The following is a 24,002-nucleotide window of genomic DNA, read 5'->3' on the forward strand; positions in this document are numbered from 1 at the left end:
GCTAGAGATGCCAAGTTGAAAGGATAGTTCTATGCGGGAGTCAAAATGGGGGCGCGCCAGAGTGGTACAGCTGAAAACTAGGACGACCGACCATCACCAAACAAGTTTGTGATCATCGTGAAATGGTTCCACAGGATCTTGGCAAGGGGACCGAAAATTCCATGGAATTGGCCCGGGGGCCAAGACGAGGGATGACGGTGTCGTCGACTCGTCGGCGGTGAAGCTTAAAACTCTTGACCGAACTTGATCGGGAAAAGTCAAAACCAACGTCTAACAACGGCTTGCTTAAATACCCGGTGATCAATCACACCGTAGACTTGACGGATCTCGTTGTTCCATCACATATTCACCAACCCAAATCTGAACATCACCATGGTCCGCGCTCATACGCCTCTCGCGTTGCTCCTTGCAACAACAATTGCCAATGCCGTCGATGTTCCGGCTCAGGCACAGGTCATTGACCAGAAGAACTTCAATGTCCTTGGGGATGTACCGCCTCCTACTGTAGCGAATTCTACGACGGTATGCTTGCCAGAGTGGGAATCGCCAGGTTCTGATGTCATTGTCGCTAACCTGTCACACCATGTGGTGCGGGAGCAGGTCTTCATCCCGCCTGGAACGACAAAGGAGTCCCTCTTTGAGAAACCATTCCACATCTACGACGAGGAGTTCCTGGATATTATTGGAGCCAACCCCACTCTTACGCTTCTGAACTCATCTGGAACAAACCCGAGGTTTCATGAGGCTGCTGTCTGGGTCCCGTCCACGGATGACTTCTTCTTCGTGCAAAATGCGGGTGATCCTGCCGCGGGCACTGGACTCAACAAGTCGGCCGTCATTCAGAAGATCTCGCTTTCCCAGGTGACGGCCGAGGTGGCGGCTGAGAGAAATGCCTCTGGCAAGGTCGACGTTCACTTGGTGCCTGCGACCCCTGCTATCATCAACCCCAACGGTATGTCCTTGATCCTCAAGTAGAGAAGAAGGAGACGGGAGACACTGGGGTCAAAACGGGGGTAAGAGGAGAAGTAGAACGGAATAATACTAACCGCTTCATCAGGCGGAACGAACTACAAGAACAGAATCCTCTTCGCCGGCGAGGGCCAGGGCAGCAGAGTTGCTCCGGCGCTTTATGTCATGTCAACCAATGCCCCTTACAACGCCACGGTCATCCTGGACAACTACTTTGGCCGTCAGTTCAACTCGATCAATGACGTGGCCATCAACCCGCGTACCGGAGAGATTTACTTTACCGACACCACCTACGGCTATGTTCAGGATTTCCGACCCGAGACTGTGATTCAGAAACAGGTCTGGAGGTTCAACGAGACCACGGGGGCTGTGGCTGTTGCGGCTGATGGGTTTAACATGCCTAATGGTGAGTGGATAGACGGGAGAAGTTCCCGCCGTCAGTTTTTGTGACAGGAGATGAGAAGCAACTAACCCGAACTAGGCATCACCTTCTCTCACGACGGCAAGCATGCCTACGTGACCGACACCGGCGTCATCCAGGGCTTCTTCGGACGCAACTCGTCCTTCCCGTCGAGCATGTGAGTTTCCCTCCAGTCCAACTTTCCCCTTGTAACCACCAGCCAATAACCGCTTCTAACATCGCATTTCATACACAAAGCTACCGCTACGACGTTGAAGAGGACGGCACCTTCTCCAGCCGCAAGACTTTCGCCTTCATCGCGGCAGGCGTGCCGGATGGCGTCCACGTCGACACCAAGGGTAACGTGTACGCGGGCTGCGGCGACGGCATGCACGTGTTCAACCCGTCTGGAAAGCTGCTCGGCAAGATCTGGATCGGCAGCACGGTCGCCAACTTCCAGTTTGCTGGAAAGGGTCGGATGGTGATTTTGGCTGAGACTGAGCTGTATTATGCTACGTTGAAGGCCGAGGGGGCGTTCCCCGGTCAGCTGTATTGAGGGGAAGAGGTTGAGTGTGCTCGTCTAGGATGAATCGACGTGTAAGAGGTCAATGGCAATTTGATGAAGATAAAGCCGAGTTTTTAGCTGAAAACCCCTATGCGGAATTGTGAATGACCATGAGGATTGATAAAAAGAACAAAAAGTAATGAGAAGGAATGGAAACCGTCTTGATGTTTACGGCGATGTTTTGGGTTTGGTGGTCTGGCTCCGCGGCAGTTTACGTTAATGTGTCCTGGACAAGGTGTGTTAGTGTCTGTTAGTGGGCCGTACGGCTTAAATATAGCATCAGTGCAAATCTGTTAGCAATCAGTAGCGCGCATGATGCTATGTAATCCCAGAAAATCCCCAAGCTTAAAAAGGCTTGGCATTGCCACTTCCCCAGAAACCCAACTGGAATCTCTACGACGAACATCCCGGTCCTTTGTTTTCTTCCTCTTGACCTTGAGCTCTTGCAACTTCGCCTGCAAGCTTCAAGTCGGCCACATTCGCTCTTCAGCTTTGAGCCTGCTCGAGCACGCCCGGAATTGCCTCGAAGCCGTTTTGCTTGGCTGCGCGATACAACGCCTGCGAATCGTGCAAAATGGCCAGCAAAAGAATACAACCTCTGGTTGCCTACGACGATGACTCCGACCACCATAACGAGGGTGATGATGCCAACCTCGACGACTTCTTACCGCATGCGAAACGCCGAAGACTGAATCCCCAGGCTATTGACAGTAACAGCACTTCGCCGGCCCGACGACCAACACGCGCTCAGCAGCCCGACGACCGCAGACGTAGCATTACCGACCGCGATCTCCTCTCCTCTCTCTCAGACGAGCTCCTTATTCGCATCCTATCGTTCCTCTCTCTCCAACACCTCCTCGCCATTGCCCCTGTATCGCGCCGCTTCTATCAACTTGCCGGAGATTCACAGCTATGGAAGGGTCTATACTACGCGCGCTTTGTGTTGCCGCGCGCCATGAGGATACCGGGATTTCGAGACGCCGCGGTCGGCGGAGGCGGTACCGGTCACAAGCTGCACTACTCCGGCAGACAAACGCTGTGGGCTGATGGTCGACGGGGCGGTCTTGTCCAGGAAAAGAAGGAGGGAGGCAATAAGTCTGGAGTCAAGAGGAAGAGAGTCGAGCAAAGTACTTTCGACAACAACGGACTCGGGGTAGAAGATGACACATGGTTACAAGAGCGGAAATGGGAACCGGTCAACTGGAAGAGGCAATATAAGATCCGATACAACTGGTCGAGGGGCAAATGCGCGGTTGAAGAGCTGAGGATAGGGGGTACGGCCGACACGACACAAGAAGGAAATGAACAGCGGCAGGAGCGGAAAGTGCTCGTCAAAGTGGTGGAGGGAATCGCAATTACCGCGGACAAGGTGTCGGGCTTGCGCGCATGGGACTTGAAGAGCAGACACCTGTTGGCGCAAGTGGGTCTTTGCGAGGATGGGCTGGATTCTACGCCGAGCTGCATTGCGATTGACGACACCGAGTTGGACCATGGGATACTGGATGTGGGGGTAGGGTTCGTGGATGGGAGTTTCGGTGTCTGGAGGTTTTCCAGCGGCGAGAACCGTCTCGTAAGGCGATACAAACACGAAAAGTCGAGCAACGGAGAACTGGTTGCGATGGCCTTGTCGTATCCTTACTTGTTGACGGCGACGGCAGCGGTACTGGTATCGCTTTACACGTTCGAGGTACCCGAACAGCCACCGACAGAGCAACCAGGTCAGGTTTTGAGGACGGACAGCGAAACGAGTACAACGACTAATCCGGGTCATTCAACGAAAGAAAAGTCGAATATCTTGGAAAACCATGACGACACTCTTCCAGCGCCATATTTACTCACATCCCTCAACTCCTACTCATCTCGACCTCCTCTCGCACTATCGATACGGAAGATGGCCTTGACAACCGTCGCCTCAATAGCTTACACGTTTTCCACTCGACGTGGCTGGTCCATTGGTCTTCAAGACATGCACATACGCGCCCCAACCACAGGTGTCAAGTCCGCTCCCGAAATCACCACAACCAAAACAGCGTACACCATGCCGTTGGACACCGGCAGCGGGCTACAAGCAACACCAGCAACACCTCTACACGAAATAGTCGCCAGGTCTCGGGAGCCAGACAGCCCATCCTCACGATCTCATCCAGATATGGCCGGGCCTACGACGCTCTGCTACACTCACCCCTATCTCCTCGCTACTCTACCCGATAACACCCTCGTGCTGCACATGTGCACATCCACCGCCTCCTCTCTGTCCATCTCTCGCGGTATCCGGCTATGGGGCCACACGTCGGGGATCAGCAATGCCGAGATCACGGCCAGGGGCAAGGCTGTTAGCGTCAGTTCGCGAGGCGAAGAGATGCGTGTCTGGGAGCTAGAGGGACGGTCGAACGGGGTTGGCAGCCGGAGCATTGAGATTAAACCAGGCCAAGCATCAAATAAGAGCAATCTCGTCCCTACTAACGGCCTTGCAGTGGACAACCCAGATCTGGAATATGACTGGGATGAACGGAGGAATTGGGTTGGGTTTGATGATGAGATGGTCATCGTTCTGAAGGAGAAGAGAGGTGGGGGTGAGAGTCTGATGGTTTATGACTTCACTTGAGTTCTTAATGACCGTTTTCGACATGGACGCCGACATACCTCTCGCCTAACAATTGTTGATCTCTGAAGGCCGCTTCAGATATTTTTCAGAGTTAGAAGGCTTCAAGTTCCAGCGGCTGATCGGCTACGCGAAACATCAGTCAAGGATCATGAACCACACCTGGAAACACCGAGAAACGAGTCTGGCCCCATCACTCGGTCCACTGGACACAACCTCATGTCAAACACGCCAATTGTCCCGTCCAACCCCGACAGCAGGAGCCGATCACACATACAGCATCCCGCACGTTTCGCAGGAGTGGGCTAATTCACGGCGTACACGACGCCCTGCTTTCCCCTGTGCTACCAGTTCCAGGAGGCAAATAGGCCGCCTTACCCAGGAACAGGCAGGCCTCGTGCCTCTGACGTCCTATCCAGTGTGCTACCCACCTCATGCGTTATGGAATGGCATATTCTGATAGTCTGGATCATGGGTATAGCAGTTAACCTCGGCCTACAACATGGCCCGCAACAAAGGAAGTGTCTGGAACCTTCAAGGCTGCCAAGTGTTTTGAAGAAGCCTTGAATGTGATAACAACCTCCATCACTTAGCACAGAGAGTTAAACCAAGAGGTTTAATCCTACGTAGGCTCACCGGTGATGGTTCGCACAGCCCAAGCGTCATTGATTGAGTTATATACACGGGAGGCCTCCCAGGCTCCAGCGATAGTGGCAAGAACCAGACGCGCGGCCCTCGCCGAATCTCTCTCAGTGTGTCCCGATCCCCCTTCACCGTGGTTTCCGGGGTCTTCTATTACACAGTACACATCTATCAGTCCAACTATTTGCGTTGAGTAAGTCCTATCCCATCCCGCGCGTGTTACTTCCTCGCCCACTGGGACTAGTTAGTCACACACTTCTGTATTACAGCTCCCCCGGATCTCGCCCAGGTTCTCGGTGGAGCGTGGGAAGGAGAAAGAAAACGGCCAGTATTTTTCTGTGTAAAGGTATTGACCAGTCAAGGCATGAGGTAAATGTTCCTGCCCATGGCTGCTAGAACCAAAGATCCATGAGGGACCGACCCCGACATCCTCAAGCCTCTACCTGGTAAACGGGAGCCTTGTCAGTGAGCATGTATGCCGAACGGCTGCCTAAAGGTACGGTATGGGGAGAACAACCTTTTACTTGAAAGAACTTGCGAAAATTTGATACGCCTCATCTTCTCACAAATTACGAGCACAAGATACCAGCGTACTAGTTTAGACGAGGTATAAAACAACTACCTACGCCGTGGCCTTCTACCACCGCCGGTATCGATAACTATACCTAGTGTATACACGCATGAATTGTAGCTGGATATAAGTATGCAGAAGATGTTTACCTCTAGGTAACCATCTATAGTCATTTCCAGCGTCTCAGCATCAATGAGGCACGCACCCATGTCATCTACGCTTGCGCATCTGGGTGCTTGTTTACTTACCTAGTACGGAGCCTATTTACCTTACTCCGGCTATGAGTCATGCAGTTCAATATGCATGTCTATATGTTTTTGTTAACCTCCAGACGGGCCTTGTGGGTAGAGGGCACGCAGATAATAAAGATAAAAAGTCCAATGCTCACTTGCTAAAGGCCACTAAGTCCGTAACATATTTCCGATGCACCCTGGCTACATATGGGGGTATGCACTTGCTACGCGGATGCATTTTCAGTCACGCACGACAATTTGCAGATGTGCATCTATTATCAACTTAAAGTGCCAGACTCGGACATTGTTAGTCAACATGGGCAAAAGTGATGTGCTCGCGATGCGATACGATCCAGGTTATTTCCCACGGGGGAAACTCCAGCCATTCATGGCATCAACATGGACACAACATAGCATGTGTATAATATCCCGCTAGCCTCACAGGCGAAAAATATGAGACAGTTAGTTATTCGTTTTCGAAAGCGCAAAAGCGCAAATATAAATAAAAGCAAAGACGTTGAAAGCATATTCATGGAGTCATGGTGAAAAGGTGGACCGAGACCAGAAAGGCGGGTGGGTACATAATTCTGTCACAGGAGGCAAAATTTCAACAATATCAAGTTCAAAATAGCGCCAGTGGTTTAGTGGTAAAATCCATCGTTGCCATCGATGGGCCCCGCGTTCGATTCGCGGCTGGCGCAATGAGAATTATCTTTTTGCAGTTTTGCGCTCGTCCTTTGAAGTATTTTTTATGCTTGTCTTTTTTCTTGTTCTTTTTTTTTCGTTCCTCATACAACTAATCCTGTCGTCTAACCTTGTTTTACTTTGTTTTTTCAACTCAAGGAGCCAATGTAGCTGGCACTTTCTCAGAACATACATAGATAGCTGGTACCTAGCTACCCATTACTTCTATCATTTTCATGGTGATTCACGCTGTGCAGTTCATTCACTCTCTCATCCAAATCCGAATCTCACATCTACCTATCTTTATATGCCCACAAGTATCTACACAGTACGATTTGTTTCTCTAGGAACACAAGTTCACCTTGTACGATCGAACCCCCGCGCTCTCCGCATTAAATGGTCATTCATTCATTCATGACCGGCCGGCCCTGGCAGCGAAGCATCAGCGTGACTCATTCCGAATTAAAACTTGTCACTTTGCGTATAGTGCGTATAAAATCATATAATCAGTCAAGTAGTGCAGGCATACTAGACTACTAACGCTCTCTGGGGGCGGGTTAACGGTTTTGGTGATCATTCTCCAGATTACATTGAATGATAGTTATCTTGTTCTGCTTCAAGTCTTGTGTGTATTTTTTTTTTGTTCGGTAACAGATGAGTTCGCTGGATTAGGTTGCTTCCGGATCTTCTGATGCTAGTTGCTACATCCCGTTGTTGATCCATTCGAGGTGAGGCCATGAGTGACTGACTGTTGGTTTTGGTACCCGTTCTTGGTTCTATGTTGGAGGTTGGCGGACGGACGGGGGTGGTCTGTGATTTGTGGTGTGTGTCTGGGGGGGGGGGGGGGGGGGGGGTGTAAATATCGATCTTGTATATATCCATGTATAATTGTGCATGCGTGACCTATGGATGGCATTGTTGGATCCTGCCGTTTCCCTCAATCAGTATCTTTACTACTGTACCAACGAAGAATCAAAATGTGCAAGGGGTAGAGAGGTAAGGGCAGACGGTAACAAAGAAGATAAAGAACATAAAGCAACGTGTAAAAGGTAGGGGAGGTTCCAGGCACAGGAATTGGAGCCTGGGAATTGGGTAGCGTGATTGGATGATGGTATTGGTTCGCGGGTTGTTGGATTGTTGATTGTTGGATTGTTGTTTTGCGTCTGGGATCAATTGGAATGAACAAAGAAAGCAACGGGATTGGGATTACTTAGGATCTGGAGGGAGGACAGTCATGACAGGGCCCGACCGTTGGTGGTAGGATGTGAGTTGTTTGATCGGAGGGTAGTCTATTCTTTCGTTCCATGTTATATTCCGATCGATTCACGCACACTAGGCGATATCCTGAAATGTCAATTGACGATCGGGACCATGTGTCCTCATCCCGGTCAGTCATGGCGTAGTGATTCCGAACGAGACATCTGCATCCTTATCCAAGTGCCATAAACATATTCAGGTACCCATGTTATATATGTACTTACCATGGCGGGCTCACGAACCACTGTGTACTTTCCAGTGATTGACAAAGAATATTGTCATGAAACCGGCGACTGCGTCGAAAGGAACCGAAGGGAGCAAATGTAGCCTACACACGTTGTCGTTAGTGTTGCGTGAGCCGGATCATTGGGGCTCTTGGGAACCTGCTCCAGCAGCCATAGGCCAAGCCATAGGCCACAAGAGTCCATGGCTGGGCTGTTGCGACTCCTTATCTGCTTCCCGTTTGTGGGATATCCATACTAATTGATACACATAGGTCAACAAGTCACTGTCACCATATCAGAGAAAGGTGTTATGCACACGAGGTACTCGAGGTACGTACCGTGTACTGCAATGAGGTGAGGAGGGTGGGCGTAAGACTCTCTTGGGGTAGCGAGAACCCTTCACACAGGCAGACAGATAGCCATGAATGGTCGATGTACCCGCTCAATCAGCCCTAGGATACGCCCGAGAGGCGATAAAGGAAACATGGCGAGCGGGCCAGTGACCAATGACTACAGCACGAAGCAATCCCAGGGCCGCCATGGCCTCAATTGGGTGCCTTGTTGTCGATGAAACATCCCGTCACTGTCAATCATAAGCTACAATTAGTCAATCGGGCTCAATGACTGACTTCCTGGATCGAAAGTCACCACTAGTACGTAGTAAAGCGATTGATACCGTGCTTGCTGGAGCATTTGGCCGGCCTCATGCTTTGAATTCGTCGCAGTTCACAATGTCATTACACCATCTTTCGGGAATCTAATGGAGCGGGATGGACCTCGTGGTCGTGTCTTCTGAGTCTAATGCCGGCCTCACGGTTGTCTTCGTTATCACCTTTAGCGCACACCATTGCGGATAAGAGGCGATTGTGGGAAGGAAGTGGGTGTGGTTGTGGTGACATTTGGTGAGTGGGAGTGAGACAAGTGACGGGACCAAGGTCAACCCCATGACGAGGGGTAGCCAAGATTCATAAGGTCCGCATGTCAAGTCAGGTGATGGAGTCATGGTGTGTCGGCTGCGAGCTGTTGACACCTTCTTTCGGATGAGCAGACGTACAATATGTGAAAATACTAGGTATGGGTGGTAACATTATGGTGGATAGATGGATAGACCGACGCCTTTACTGTGCGGTTTGTCTGGAGTGACTTTGAAGAGTGCGTTTAGAATGGGATCGAGAAAGGCTTACCTTGACCCCTCGGTCTGCGATATCAGACATAATTCCGAAGAGGTGTCAAGTACGACACACTATGATAGGAAGTTAAAAGCCTCGAATCTGACCATAAGATAATGTGCATGCAGAATTTGTACTGTCGAAAGAGCTGAATGAGCTTCTTGCTTCACGAACCTCTTTGAGGTATTGGCATGCCAGGCACAATCAAGGCTGCTGATAAACAGGGCCCTTGGGGAACTTGGTGCCTGGTCGTTCTGGGGTGCAGAGTGCCCTGAGTGCGTCAACCGTCATCGAGGACCCTGTATCTGCAAGGGGAACCACACCAGCCAGGGCTGTGATCTGCCTGTTAGCTGGAGAGAATTCTGGTTGACCAACCAACCGTGCCCAATGTGCCTGTTCAAGGGAGCAATTATTGCTTATACCAGCGATGCATGAACTCCAAATGCAAGTCTAGATTTCTGAAGGACTTGGAAACGGGAATTGAATTGTGGAAAGGTGATGTGAATCTTTCCCTTGCTTTTGGTGTCGTATTTTGGCCCTGACGTTGGTTCTGGTTTGGGGCCTCGTTTGCTTGTGTATGTCGCTGTTGGTAGACTTTTGATTGAGTTTGTGTCGTCGATTGTCCTAAACTTAGCAATGACAATAACTTTTGCACCAACATATCCTTTCGGCAATCACGCTAAGGTTCCCATTTTCCGTCGGCAGCAGGAGTTTAGGAACTGAATTCAAGATTTCGTCCTTTGTCTGTTGGTGGATGGAGTGCCGGTTTGTGGTCCAGGGCGAGGATGAAAGAACATTGGAGCCCAAACGCCCAGGCACGCCAGGGACCGAAGCGCTGAAGAGATTGCTTGCCTCTTTGGTGATTGGCCAATTGGTCGCATCAGAAGCATTTGCCTCATTGGCGGTATGTATGCCATTGCCAACGTTCAATGCATTTGGAGCTTGTCACCGCCAGTGCCAGTCAAGGTGTCAGGGAGGTCAATGAGCGACGGCCGGGATTGAGTGGACGGCGAGAGGGATTGAGTTGAGATGATTAGGGGTTGAAAGCGGGGTCCGGTCAAGGTGAACGGGAGGCCCACAAGTCCACCGGGACGGGAGCCGACCGAGTGGATGCTCGCGTGTCCGGCTCCCCGCCGTCACACAGCTCCAGAGGCGGGCACTGAGGGGAGAAGAGGCCCATCTGGTCAACCCCGCGCTGTGTTTTCGGTGAATTCTTTTGATAGAACCTTTGGCCGTTCAGCTTCGGATACCAGTCCCTTGATCGTCTGCCTTCATGCAGTGAGGAGGGAAATGCGATGAGCAGGCTGACGATAAGGGTACGTGGCATCCTGGACAGGCACGATCCAATGTTTCTGTGGTATTCAAGACGGGGAGCCTTTCTGTCGTGCTGCCACATACGCGATGTACACCACCAAGGCTGGAAGGACTGGAGGCTTGTGGAGGACTCGGATGAGCCATTGAGATTGCTGGATGCTGCTGCCCTCGACGGCACGGTATCTCAACAGCTCCATCGTATGGCGAATATGCTTCTGAAGGGGGCCATCAGGCCTGAATGCCGGAGAAAGAGAATACCGGAAGGGATCGATTGAGTGAGAGGAAGTTGAGACGAATGATAGAGGCACACTAGGTGATCTGTTTGCAACTCCCGTCGTCGATGTGGAAGGAGTACTTTGCGAGACTCCAAGGGACTTGACTGCGACTTCCAATTCTCGGCCAGTTATCGATAATGCAGCTGACAGCGGGGTAAGTTAGCGTGCACAGTATCTTTAGCATGAAGACCTGCACTGGGTTGGACAATTGCATTTCTCCGACGGAACCGCAAAACTCCAAAACTCCCACCATGCTCACCAACCTGGTTGTTAATCCAATTCTGGCCCTTCGGTCTGGGGTGGGAGGCGACAAGGTCAATCGGTGACTCACCTCGCCGTCTTCTACAAATTTTCTTTCGCTTCCACTTTTACGACAAGGCAACGAACCAAGCACCATCCATTGCCATCATCTGCCTTCCAGCGCGGTCTCAATTCGCATGAATTTGTCATACACAGGAACGCAGCGACTTTTACATCCTTACTTGTAATTCCTTTGTCCGCAGTCAGCTCCTCATTGGCCAATCGCTTTCCCTCCCATCCAAAACCTCATCTCGCCCATCTACACTATGCAGTCCCATGTGGCAAAACACCGGTGACGACAGTCCGGATACGCTGCCCGCGCGCAATGAGTTGTCCTGGCTGTCCCTCTTTTGGCGTTGCTTCAATTCATGCCGTTCAACTGCACCAGTGGAGCCTTTCAACACTTCTGCTTAGGTATGCCAGTCTCCGGACAACCGTTTGCGCCCACTGTATGTCCCCGCCTCCGCGACACGCTGGATGCCCAATACACATCGGATATCTGCCCAATCGATAACGCTAAATGCGTCGGCCATCCGAGAAGAGCGACGACGGATGGAGCGATTTGGAGCTTGATATTGGCTGGAAGTGGCTGACATGTCAGGGTTAGGGTAATAATTGTAAACCAGCGGACGCATTCAAGAGTTGATGCTCGTCGAAAGCCATGCTTTATCATGACAGCAACCTACCTCCAAGAAAAAAGCCTGATTAAGAGGACGAAGTTGAGTTCTGAAACTCCAGCCTCCTCAAGATCTCCACCGACGGATTATCATACCATCAATCGAACTCGCAGACCATGTCGTTTTTAGCATGGTTCCCCGCCACAGCCGACACCAAATCACTGTTACGTTGAGGCTCGTTCAACTGCCTCCAATAAACTCTCTTCCCGTCGACCCTTTGCAGCAAGCGGCACCGATTTCTGAACGATCGGAAACAAGAGTCTCTCTGAATCAGTCAAGGCGATCGATGGTGAATCTAACTACCTGTACGACATTGCAGCAACTCTGTCCATTCGTAGAGGACATCTGCCTCCCTACGCATTGCAATGGACGGAGCAGATGTTAGCTGGAGTGTTCGAGCCCAACTTCAGCAGAAACAAGTGACAAGTGACAACGCGCAAAGCTTGGAGATCATGGAGCCAATGGAACAAAATGGCACGCTCCCCTTATGGTCGGCGTGATCTACACCAGGGTTTGAGGCTCCAATGACACCGATTGATCATTGATCGCTTCAGACTCCCATGGTTTGTGATACAGTACCACCAAGTACCCTCAGACTGGGTTCAAGGAGGTACTTGACCTGACTTTGCGCCAAGCTATATTGCTGTCTTGCCTTACTGACAGGGATGCACTTACAGTGCGTGCAGGTGATCACCGGATTGGCTGTGTCCCAGTTACGGCTTGCTTCAAAGCGGGCTTCAGTGGCTTACGGACAGGGGCGTGGCAGCCCTGAGAAGGGAGGGGGTGACTCCAGAGGTCAGCGAATGACTCTTTCGCAATCCAACCTCTAAAGTGCATCAATTGGAAGAGCGAGGCAGCAGCAAGAAGAAGTGGAGGGGAAGGGAACAGGGAGACACAGCGAACAGGCACAAGAATTCCGCAGCCGATGAGGGCGAGCATGGTGAGTGATGAAGAGATCCAAATGTTGCACTTGGAATTGCTCCAGGTACCTTACTAGCATGCTCAGCCCAACCAAGTGTAAGCGCCCCCTGCCATCTGCCCCACTGTTTGGGTTTCCGTGCCCCAGATTGAGTGTCTGAGAATTGAGATGGCCGCGTCAGTCGTTTGAAGCCTGGCATCGAAGGCGAAAGCAGATGCCGGTTTTTGCAATGGAAGACGATGACTTGATGAGGTTAGGATCCATTGAGTTCCAATTGACTGGCACCAAGAAAGCGTCGCCATTGTGACAAAGTCTTGGAGGTACAGACCTCAAAAGGATATCAACCTGGAAGTCTCAGGTGCCCTGGCAGTGATGGGCAAGGTCACAGACCCTTCTTTATCTTTTGGGTCCGACGGTGTGTGACCTGTATCGCATCGCATTTCAAGCACCCATCCTGGTCGGATTAACAACCGACTGCCAGTAAGATTGGTATTCCAGCTATAGTCCAGGTACCTCTTCCTGGGCTTGCTACCTTGGCCTCTTATGCCCCCGCGTGGCAGGTATCGACACAGTTTAACATGGAACCTTTGGTGCACCCTTCGGCGAGGAAGGTGAGCGGAATCAGGCGGAGAGGGAGGCATGGCAGGTGGGAGGGGGGGTGAGGCCCGCTCCTGCTGGATGCAGTGCCGCATTTTCCCATTAAACATGCCCGGTAGCCTTTTTACATGCCCGCATGCCCTACCGCCCTAGCCCTTGGCCTCTTTTCACAAGTTTCCTACTTCTGTTTGCTCTTCTACCTCTTTGCAAACTCTCGCCCTCCTTCTTTCTCTTCCACCCTTCTCGCTCTCCACCCGCCGCCATCCCAATTTTTGCTCTTGCTACTTCCCATTGACTAGCTGACTTGTCAATTGGAACGCTCTTCAATTCTCGCTATTATTCAGGTTTCAATTGGGAAGCACTGCCTGCTCCGCCGACGCAAGCCTTCCCCTCTCGGGTTCCAGCTGCTTCGATTCTATTGACGGACGGGACTCATTGAAGGTTACCTTCCATCCCGTTACTAATACAAAGTGCACCTACCAACCCCCAGCAGCGGGGCACTAAACTGGGGCTGCACGGTGCACCGTTAAAACGTAGCGCAGCCCGAACTTTGACTGGACCTCAACTGTCATCTCAGCACCAGACCACGTCCCGGCCGCTGCCGTCTCAAACTGCTACTCCACACTTGCTACTGGGGCCCAGAATAGCGACGTTCCTATTGTTCAATACCCTCAACCACCCCCCGCCGTCCCAACTGGCAACGAATTGGTGGCAAGCATCTCGAACAACAAGGAAGACATTGCACAATAGCCAGTTGCAGGATCATGTAGCGTGGGCTCGCATTGTGTAGCACTCGTCGAATTGACAGCAAAACCACAGGCCTTATCCGGCCATTCAAAGCTATTCAAACGCAGACGAACAATAATTACCCAAACAACAATCGCACAAAGCACTGGCTGCCTGACGTTGCCCGACTGTTCTTAAACGCCTCTTGATCATCAGGAAAACTGTCGGCTTCTTCCTCTCCTCCAACTTTTTTCAGGACAGCTATCATCTTTGCGATCGATTGGAACCGTCAGGGATCTTCCCAGTCAATCAGTCACTGCCATTGAAGCTCATGCCAGGCACCGGCTTGACTTAAACCCTATCGATCCCTGATCTTCGTCACCCATTGACGCTATCAACCCATCGTTCGCCACCCATCCGAAGAACACCGCCATACAAGTTCACGAACCAGTCCTCTTACACATCGCCCATCAACTTGTGGATACGCTTCAAATACTACGCCCCGTCTCCAAATCAGCAGGACCAACATTTCATCCCTCAGCATCCAACAAAGGGTAACAAGCCTCGCCATAATGTCTGGCAAGAACGACAAAGTCTTACAGCCAGCATTGTTTCCAATGGATTATACCATGAATCCAATGTCATCCAATTCTGCTTCTTCAAAGCCTAAGAGGCCGTTCGACATCAGCAACCTCATGTCTCCTCCTGGTCCAGCTCCTTACGAGACGTTCAACCATCGTGTCGCCGCAATGACAGCCTCGAAGCCCATGTCCGCCGCAACCAGGCAGCTGGGACCGAACCCGCCTATATCTCCTCCCATCTCCCCTTACACCAGGGTCAGAAACTCAATCACAATGGACCCTCGCCTCTCCATTTCGGACAACGACCCGATTTTATATCCTGCTCCTGAAACCGCTGCTAGCCCTCCTTCCGAGCCGCTCTTCGTCCCTTCGGTTCCTTCAGCCGAGCCACTCGATGTTCTAGTCGATAATCACATTGCTTCACGACCTCAAAGCGCCACATCGCCACCTAAGAAGGAGGATTACAAGCTGCTGCTCTTTTTCAAGTCGGAGGTCATGAAGATGTGGCAGAAGGATCCTCAGGATTGGCTCCGCAAGGAGCGCCAGTATATGCGAGCTGAGAAGAACCACAGCAAAGTACGACCCGTGGTTAACAAGCTTCCAACGATCTTGCCTGCCGCTCAACCTCCGGCTCCGGCTCCGAAACCCCAGGTGGCGAGAACCAGCAGCACTGGCCGCATTCAGAAGCCCAGGGTCACCAAGGCACCGGCCCAAAACCCTCGGCCGATTCGGGCAACTCCTATGCACTCTAGGCAGACGGCACGTGTTAGCGCCACTCCTGAACCTAGAGTGCGAACAGTGGCGCCAAACAGGGAGGACAAGGATTTCGACTCTCTTCCCGACTTCACGCCCAGCATTTTGACCCTTCCTAACTCTCCCGGCTGTCTCAAGGTCGACTGGAAGGGTAACCCGCTCGACTTGAGCAAGGATCCCAACAGAGCCCTTCTCCATGACGAGGAGCTCAGCCTTGCCGCCGCCCTTCGCCTGGATTGTGCGACTTACCTCACCAGCAAGAGGCGCATCTTTATGAGGCGCATTGATTGCGCTAAGATTGGCAAGGAGTTCCGCAAGACGGACGCTCAGCAGGCGTGCAAGATCGACGTCAACAAGGCATCGAAGCTATGGACGGCGTACGAGCGGGTCGGCTGGCTCGACCCTAAGCACATTGAGAGGTTCCTGTATAACTGAGAACCTTTCGAATCTTGATGAGATGGTTTTGTTGTCTGACCGGGTTGTCTTTCATAACTTGGCTTTTTCATGGCTTCTACTCATTTTGGCGTTTTTCAGGCGCATGGTACACTCGACTCATTGGTTTGGTTTGGTTGATGAACTGGCTTAGCTAGATTGATGACTTGGTTCGGGATCTTACCCCCTTTTCATGGCCCTGGATATACCCCGGAGTTTGGCTTTTGGAATCACTCCAGTCTTTTTTTTTTGCACTATTTATTGCTCTCATGGTTTTCTTTCTTATTGCTCTCCGGATCACATAACGAACACTTTGCATTTCACGGTCGGTTGGTTGCCTTTGTGGGGGGTTTTTTTTTCCTGGCTCACTCATACCACACCATTTTCTTTGCTTTTATTTGGAACATTCAGCTTCTGATGGAATCTGTTGTTTCTTATGGATCGGTTATGGAATGACAATGGAGGAGGGGCTTTTCTTTGCTTACTCTTTTTGCATTTTGCTGGGGAAGACATAGCACAGCACAGCACAGCACAGCACAGTACGACATGGAGGGATGGGAGGAAGGATGGAGGAAGAGACTGCTAACGTTTTTGACGACATTATACCCCCTTTCCTTTCTTTTCTTTACATTTGTCTTTTTTTTTTTTTTTGCTTCATACTATGATTTGCTACTGTTTGCCAACTTGGCCAAGTGCATGGGTTAGATCTAAGCTATGCAGTCAACGCTTTCCACAAAGGAACGACTCGTATGCGGATGATGGACGGATGGATAGCGCGATACGGTAGTATAGCACGAAGAAATAACAACCTAGCTAAGGGATATTGAATGGCTTGCGCATTCAGCGCATTATGATGGAATAAATGAGATCAAATGACACATCCACATCTAAACCACGTGTGAAAGTTTGATGGTTGACGTCTGCTTCCATCTGGACATGGTAAAGCGATTCGGGAACATCTGTCTATTCCGTGATATCAAATACCGTGGCATTATCTTCGTGAATCCTTGTATGGCAAAATACTAGTTATTGTTCATAGCTGTCTTGTTTATCAACGGTGGGCTTCCTTTGGCTGGTGACATACGAATTGCTAAGCGTACCGTAACCGGCCAGTCTACGTAAATGAGGTATTCACTCTTATCACCACCCGACTCTGAATGGGCATAGTTATATTGGTCCAGCTTAACTGGTGATGTGATGGTTTAAGGCAACTCGAGGCTTGATACGTGGTTTAGGAGCAATTCTTCCGGGTTCGATTCTGCCGCGGAACATTGATTACAAACCAGAGTGATTTTACTAGTGGGTGAAGGGGCGAAAATGACATCCGCGGAGAAACATGGCATTTGTAACGTGCATATAACAAATATCAGGCATTTGAGATTTCCACATTGTATTAGTTGGCATGATTGGTCTTGAAAGATGTACACTAGTAAAAGTCATGATTCATTATACCCTGCATTGGCAAGGCTGGGTCGCATAGTGCAGAAACCCCGTCCGGGCTTCAAGCCCGATGCTCCGTTCCTGGGACACGCTACCCCCAAAGGAACGGACTAACACGCTTATTCATATGTGAAAGCAAATCATTACCGCATAGGTGAGAATACCCCTTCCTCCACACATTATCAACATCATTACACCTCCCTTTTCTCGTTTAGAGTCCAGCAGCCAACTTGTAACCACCATCAACAGCCAACGTCTCGCCATTGATGAACTGGTTCGACACCAATCCCAGCACCGCCTGCGCAATATCTATATCGCGACCGGGACGAGCACCAGGGTACTTGGACTCGTACTTCTCCTTGGGGATGTGGCTCTTCTGGAACTCATCGCTCTCCTCGGCCGTCATCTCGCTGGGGAAGGGACCGGGCGCAATGCTGTTGACGCGGATCTTGAGACCGGCGTTGGCAATCTCGGCAGCCAACATGCGGTTCAAGTGAATAGCGGCCGCCTTGCTGGCGTTGTAAGAGAAGTGGTGCTGTGCCGACTTGACCTGACCGCTGATGCTGCTGATGTTGATCACGGTGCCGGACCAGCCGGGGTGGCGCTCGGTGCTAGCCTGCAAGAGGGGAAGGAAAGCAGAGGTCATGAAGTAAATGCTAGCCACGTTGGTGCGGTAGGTATCGGTCCAGTCATCGAAAGTAGCGTCCTTGTTCTCGAACAAGTTGTGCTTGAGCTCCTTGGGGTCGCTGGCCTCGGTGGTGACGCTCGAAGAGGAAACGCCGGCGTTGTTGACCAGGATGCAGAGGCACTTCTCGCGCGACTCGATCTCCTTGACCAAGGCGGCAATGTCCTCCTTCTTGGTCACGTCCGCCTGCAGGGCGATGATCTCGCCCTCGATGTCCTTGTTGTAGATCTCGACTACCTTGTCCAGCTTCTCCTTGTTGCGGCCGACGATGTACACCTTGGCGCCGTTGACGGCGAGGGTCTGTGTAGCCATCAGGCCGATGCCAGTGCCGCCGCCGGTTACAAGGGCAACGCGGCCCGCGAGGTTGAAGAGGGAGTTGCGGTTGAGCTCAGCGTGGCTGGCTGCGGAGGCGGACTTGGTTCCGGTCGACATTTTGCTGGATTGGTTGTAAAGAGGAAGTGGGAGACTGGTTCTTGGAAGTTTGGATGAACTTGTGGTTGATGTTTTTGGGGTCGCTAGAGAAGTTCGTGCGATAGTGTTGAGTGCTCTTGTTGTAGTCGTAGAAAGAAGAGTCCTAGTACAGGGTCTGATGAAGCGTGTGGGAAGAGATTGGATCATTGTATGAAGTCAGGAGAGGAAAGGAAGCGTGAGTCCAGGAGAGGGCACTTGTTTATATGCTGACGTGCTGCAAGAGGCATGGAAAGCTGAAAGTCAACAAGTGCAACACATCGAGATCATCCCAACTTATTGCGGTGGAAAGAGTGACGAAGAAGCGCAATGAAAGTCATGACGAAATCGATGTGAGCACCCTGCAACCACTGACGAAATCCATGTTGGTGCTCCTTCCCTTTTCATCGAATTTTGAGGGCAATTGGCGAATCAGCGTGCATTGATAGAAGCAACCCCGCCTGTCACCACAACCCCACTGCGGACCACAATGGACAGGGTCGTAGCGCCACCCAGTGGACTTGCAAGGAGTGGACCCTTAAAGTTGCAACAGTTGGACATCGACGACATGAATTGAGTTCAACAGTTACGGTGAAAGTGGTGTAATTGAAGAGGACGAGAAGATACATGCGATCATTCTGGAGGCCTATATTAGAGCATCCTAGCTTAGAGAAGGAGAGGGTCTCATGTCAGGTACACATCGGTCTTCAGCCGTGGTAAGAACGCTCCCTGGAGGTACCTAGATATTGATGAAAGGGTCGTTTTTTCCATTTGTCCATATCACGCAAGAGATGTGCATGATGGGCACATACTGCATGTAGGGAAAGTGCGGTGCAAGTCTGATGGCTTTGTCGGAATATGCAGCATCTGGCAATAGTTGTACTTCCCCAAACAGAGATAGATTCTCGTCCCTTTCACCCCTCTCTAATATCCATTATCCCCATACATCTCTTGTCCTCAGCCCAAATCCCACACATTAAGATCGCATCAGTCACGATGCTCCCGGTTCTCCGCAGTCGCCAGTTCAACGTCAGTCCTGGGCCAAAAGTGACTCAAGTCACCGACCGGGAGGTTCAAAGTGATTCTCATCTCACCAGCCATGATGATGAAACACATGTACCATCCAAGAAGAGCCACGACGAACAGTAGTGCACCACCTCCCTATTGAACAAGTTAGCGGACAGCATCGACACTACTGTGGTTAACACCATTCGAGTAACGAAAGGGGAGAACTTGCCTTCTGCAACTTCCCTGCCATCTCAAACTCCCCCTCACCAACCTTCCAATACGCCCCAGAAAGCACCCAACAAGCCACACTAACCAGCAAAAAGATCAGCGCAAAGACAGTATTGATCTTGCAAGTAAACACAAAGAAGGTGAACAATGCAAACCCCCAGACGATCAGGTACAACGCAATCACGGCGTTATATTCGGGTGTCAGGGCGCCGCCGCCGGTAGGGACATCCTGGGCAGCCTCATAAGGCAGACCGAGCTGGAGTGTGGGCAGCTGCAGCATCCCAAACGACAACCAGAAGACGGCGAAGAGACCCATCACCATCATGGGGAAGAAGTTTCCCATGATCCACTCGAATACCATGGCGAAGAGGAGGAGGACAGGGCCGACGCAGAAGAAGATTCCTCTGTTCATCTCCACGGTCAGAACCGGCAAGCAGCAGGCCGAGAACAAGGATTGGATTGTTGGTGACTTACACGACAGGCGTAAGACCTTGCGCGCCACCCCATCCCATAAGGACTATGGAGAAGGTAAAAGTTGAGATCACGAAGCTTTGAATGGATGGAACATACCAAGCGTCAGTCATTTCTTCGGCCAACCGCAGTAACTGGAGCCAAAGCAAGAGAAGACAGAAAGCACATACCCAACAAACCCTAGCGCAGTTGGATTAGCAAACCGCCTGTTGTAGTCGCCGACATGAGGGACTTTGGGTGTAAGATAGAGTTTCTCAAAGAGCTCGGGTGACATAGTGACGCCGGTCGTGGTCCTGTGGAGGTGGTCCTTTTCCCCATCGTGGATGACTCTGGTGCCGTTGTGGGTTGAGATTGATTCCGTTGTTTCCATGATAGACTTCCGCTGTTTTCCTTCGTTTCTTGCGCGAATTTGTCGGTTTCCGGTATAGAGACGCCGTCTTTGTGCGGATTCGAGTGAGGGTTTACAAAAAGATGACAAAGATCGGACGTCGAAGAGGTAATGGATGTGTTCACACTCTCTAGTTTCTTATGTGAACCGGGTCCTCGCCTCCAGACTGCATCAGTGTGCAGACCGGAACTCATCTTACAATGGGTCTGGCTGAATCAATATCACACTAACTTTTTGGTTACCCAATCATGATTTCTTATCTGGTGTTCAGAGATGTCAACTTAGGCCATTTGCATTTCTTCTTAGGTATAAGTTTTGGTATCGGCCGCCATACCCACTGCGTCTCATTGATATCTGGCGTTTTAGATGTACATCACTCACTGTCACCCCAACGTCTTGTTGGTCACGGCCTGCAGAGCCACTCATAAATATTGTGCAGGGAGTTCTTGTGCCGCACGTTGGCTGACCTGAATCTGATGGTGGTTCCCGTGCTGGATGCATCTCTGGTGGGCAACTAGCTATTCGAGGAGCAGAAACTTGTCAATCAAGCCTGACGAAACTGGGGTTCGGTCCTCATTTTCATCCGTTCCCGGCAGACGAATCACACTACCATACCGCCTACTCAAGCTCCCAGCTGTTTACACTACTCGGTTATAACATCTGCCGACATTTTTCACGGCTGACATGCATCAATACATCGAGTAGGTTGGTCCAGTTGTGCGGGGAAGCTGAACTGGACGATGTGGTACAAAAAGCGGCTGGCTATTCCGTCAGCCACCATCAGTTTTTGGAAACGCTATATGGTATCCTGATCCACCATGATACACGAAACGAGATATACACGATCATGAGTTGGCTGCGAAATAGCCCATAGACTACAGAACGAAAAGGTGATTTGTTATGAATGGCAGCTTTAGTTCAACTTGGGAATCTTGTACACCAGGGCATCTTACGGACGCCATCTAGAAAGCAAAACAATTAGAACGTAACCTCCTCAGTGCTCTCCCTCACCCTCTTCATCAAATGCTGCAAATCCTTCTCATCCTTCCCACCCACCACGACATCACCAATGCTTTCCACCTCCTCTCCCCCATTGCTCGTCTTATCCTCGTACCATGCCATGATTAGCATCCGCCCGCTTTCAAATGCCTCCCTCCATGTCTCCATGAACTCCTTCCTCGATCCCTTCACCGTGGTGGAAAAGCTGCTCGCACAAGTCAGGCCCCTGCTCGTAAAGTGGCCCTTTAGCAACGGGAGCGCCAGCGAGCCCGACGTCCTCACGTTCAAGTCCACAGTGTAATGCGCCGTCCTCTCGCCATCCGCTGACGAGACCCCGTTCTTCTGTAGTTGTTCATCCTCCGGAATTTTCTTCGTCTCCAAAATATCAATGCCCACCGGCCCAATGTATCCACGCTTGCCCACCCACTCAGCCGTCTGCCTCATGATGCCCTGAAACTTCTCCTTCAGTTTTTCCTGGCGCGCATAGTTAATCGTGCTTCCAATCCACGCGTTATCCTCGTTAATCATCTGCTCCGACGCTGCCAAAAAGTGCGCCTCCCCTCCCTTGCCCACCAAGAACGTCACCCCGTAATCCCCCACGGGGTCACGCACCATCTCGCTCAGCACCACGCTCCCAGGCTTCATCTGCTCGTTCTTGACCGTCACCTGCGACAGCAGCTTCCTCAGCACTCCCGTCTCATCATCCGTCAACTCCTCCACCAGCTCTCTCTTCTTCGCTTCATCATTAACCACCCACGTCCCCGCCCCGCCAAACGTTTGTTGGGTCTTGAACACGAACGGCGTCTTTCTGGCTTCTACATTCTCCACGATTTCTCGCATTTGCTTTTCCACCCACCGGCCCCTTGTCCCGGTACATCCAGCAGGGATAAACTTCATCCCGCCCTTCCCCTGATCCCCCTCCTTACACACCTCACAGCATTCTAAAGCAGGAACAGGCACATGTCCATCAACATCAACCACCTCCGCTCTCGACGTCGGCAGTCCCGACTCCGCAAGCCCAGCCTTGCTGTTCAGAAACCACTGCGTCTCCTGGTCCACCACCAGCGGATACCCTTCCTTCTCGAGATCATCAAGCATGATTTTCACCGCCAACCTCTCGATCCCCAGCTCTCGGACCGAGATATCGGCCGGTCCAGAGCAAAAGACTAGTTTAGGCCTCTGCTCAGGGCTGAGCACAGCGAGCGTCTGTTCAGCCTCGCGGGCATCATGAGCTTCTTGCTCGGCGGAGCCCGGCTGGACGTTGAAGAAGATGGTGGGCGTTTGGGGGCCGCCAGCGATGAAGGCGTCACGCTGCGGGATGAGGGAGAGGTATTTGAGGGCTATGGAGCGTTGGAGGTCCGACGTCCCATTGTGCGGGTTGGAGGTGGCGTCAGCAACGGCTTTGAGTTCCGAGGGGGGGATGTTGTTGAAGGGACTATCCTGGTAGAGATATTTCTTGTTGCGAGGGAAGGAAGGGGTCAGGGCGATGGCGGAGTTGACGCCGCAGAGGACGAGGCCGAGGCGGAGGTGCGCGGTGGAAGGGTCAGCGAGCTTATAGAGGTCGGTTAGGGTGGTGTCGAGACGGATGGTGGGGAGGTTTATGGATGTGGAACCCATTTTGAGGGTGGTTGTTGTGTGGTTGGGAGATGGTGGCTTCTTTGTCGTGTAAAGTCTTCGCGGGGAGAGGATGGATCTGTAATTTTTGAAGACTGTGGTTGGGGAAGGATGGACGAGGTGCCGAATTATGATCCTCATCGTGAGGGGCTGGTAAGTGCAGGATGCGGCGTGCGTTTTGTACTTGCGTCGATCTTGAAACTGCACTTGCTGGTTTGGTGCATATGCAGGAATTTTGAAGTCGCTTTCGTGTTGTTGAGTGAGAACAGCTACAAAGAAAGGCATGTGATGGCCTCGGTTTCCACTCCAAACGAGCCAAACATCACAAGTGTGCCAACCACGTCATTAGAATATCAATAGTTGAGTTTCAAACGGGGTAATAGACCATTGCCCGGTTATGAACGGTAAATTCACGTCAGCCAGATATCTTGCAGGTCGCTATTACCGCGAGTGTTGAGGCAGAAGTTGTGTTTGTCGATAAGACAAATGACGTCATTTTCCGAGAAAGTGTGGTGGAAAAGCGCCTGGCGGGAATCTTTGAGGTACCAGGGTGAGCGGGTCTCGCCGAAATGATCGACTGGGACATTGACGTGCAAGATACGCCTTGGCGCCGACCCGGGACGGCTATATGTGCGGCTGAGACTACATGGCCTGCGTCAACATATTCCGGTCAATCACTTGCTAAAGATAACAGAGAAACTCCGACGAAGCACTTCAAGATTTGCGAATGTAGGTCCATTCACCTAAAAACGTTGTAAGGGAAATAGGAGAATGCTTGACGTACCGACTCCTAGTTCTAGCGATTATGCTGTCCGAGTCTTGAGTGAACTGA

The 24,002-nt window shown here is 51.3% G+C and overlaps 7 protein-coding genes and 1 non-coding gene across 8 annotated transcripts; 4 read left to right on the top strand and 4 right to left on the bottom strand.

Moving 5' to 3' along the window:
• The first annotated feature begins 216 nt into the window (after positions 1–216).
• Positions 217–2,311, top strand: SMAC4_06848 (uncharacterized protein). Its single transcript, XM_066090528.1, has 5 exons — positions 217–522; positions 601–952; positions 1,058–1,375; positions 1,451–1,547; positions 1,628–2,311. Exons 1-5 carry the CDS (start codon positions 373–375, stop codon positions 1,923–1,925), a joined length of 1,215 nt encoding a protein of 404 aa, XP_065945554.1. The 5' UTR covers positions 217–372; the 3' UTR covers positions 1,926–2,311.
• Positions 2,312–2,333: 22 nt separating this feature from the next.
• On the top strand, positions 2,334–5,260 carry SMAC4_06849 (uncharacterized protein). Its single transcript, XM_003349026.2, has one exon. The coding sequence runs from the start codon at positions 2,509–2,511 to the stop codon at positions 4,537–4,539; it is 2,031 nt and encodes a 676-aa protein (XP_003349074.2). The 5' UTR covers positions 2,334–2,508; the 3' UTR covers positions 4,540–5,260.
• A 1,352-nt stretch (positions 5,261–6,612) lies between these two features.
• Positions 6,613–6,683, top strand: SMAC4_13035. The gene has a single exon. It is a non-coding gene; the product is annotated as a tRNA-Gly (tRNA).
• Positions 6,684–10,041: 3,358 nt separating this feature from the next.
• SMAC4_13036 (uncharacterized protein) lies at positions 10,042–10,233 on the bottom strand (the record flags this gene model as incomplete). The annotated part of the gene is made up of 1 exon (XM_066091225.1): positions 10,042–10,233. One exon carries the CDS (start codon positions 10,231–10,233, stop codon positions 10,042–10,044), a length of 192 nt encoding a protein of 63 aa, XP_065945555.1.
• Positions 10,234–14,377: 4,144 nt separating this feature from the next.
• SMAC4_06850 (uncharacterized protein) lies at positions 14,378–16,513 on the top strand. The gene has a single exon (XM_003349027.2). The coding sequence runs from the start codon at positions 14,697–14,699 to the stop codon at positions 15,891–15,893; it is 1,197 nt and encodes a 398-aa protein (XP_003349075.1). The 5' UTR covers positions 14,378–14,696; the 3' UTR covers positions 15,894–16,513.
• Positions 16,514–17,274: 761 nt separating this feature from the next.
• Positions 17,275–18,639, bottom strand: SMAC4_06851 (uncharacterized protein). Its single transcript, XM_003349028.3, has one exon. The coding sequence runs from the start codon at positions 18,631–18,633 to the stop codon at positions 17,542–17,544; it is 1,092 nt and encodes a 363-aa protein (XP_003349076.2). The 5' UTR covers positions 18,634–18,639; the 3' UTR covers positions 17,275–17,541.
• Positions 18,640–19,216: 577 nt separating this feature from the next.
• Positions 19,217–21,241, bottom strand: SMAC4_06852 (uncharacterized protein). The gene is made up of 5 exons (XM_066090529.1): positions 20,892–21,241; positions 20,340–20,817; positions 20,173–20,247; positions 19,700–20,102; positions 19,217–19,623 (listed from the first exon to the last, which is right to left on the bottom strand). The coding sequence occupies exons 2-5, from the start codon at positions 20,537–20,539 to the stop codon at positions 19,450–19,452; spliced, it is 852 nt and encodes a 283-aa protein (XP_065945556.1). The 5' UTR covers positions 20,540–20,817; positions 20,892–21,241; the 3' UTR covers positions 19,217–19,449.
• Positions 21,242–21,340: 99 nt separating this feature from the next.
• SMAC4_06853 (uncharacterized protein) lies at positions 21,341–23,455 on the bottom strand (the record flags this gene model as incomplete). The annotated part of the gene is made up of 1 exon (XM_003349030.2): positions 21,341–23,455. The coding sequence occupies one exon, from the start codon at positions 23,453–23,455 to the stop codon at positions 21,536–21,538; it is 1,920 nt and encodes a 639-aa protein (XP_003349078.2). The 3' UTR covers positions 21,341–21,535.
• Positions 23,456–24,002: the final 547 nt, after the last annotated feature.

Source organism: Sordaria macrospora, chromosome 1, assembly GCF_033870435.1.
Source record: "Sordaria macrospora chromosome 1, complete sequence".
NCBI lineage: Eukaryota > Fungi > Ascomycota > Sordariomycetes > Sordariales > Sordariaceae > Sordaria > Sordaria macrospora.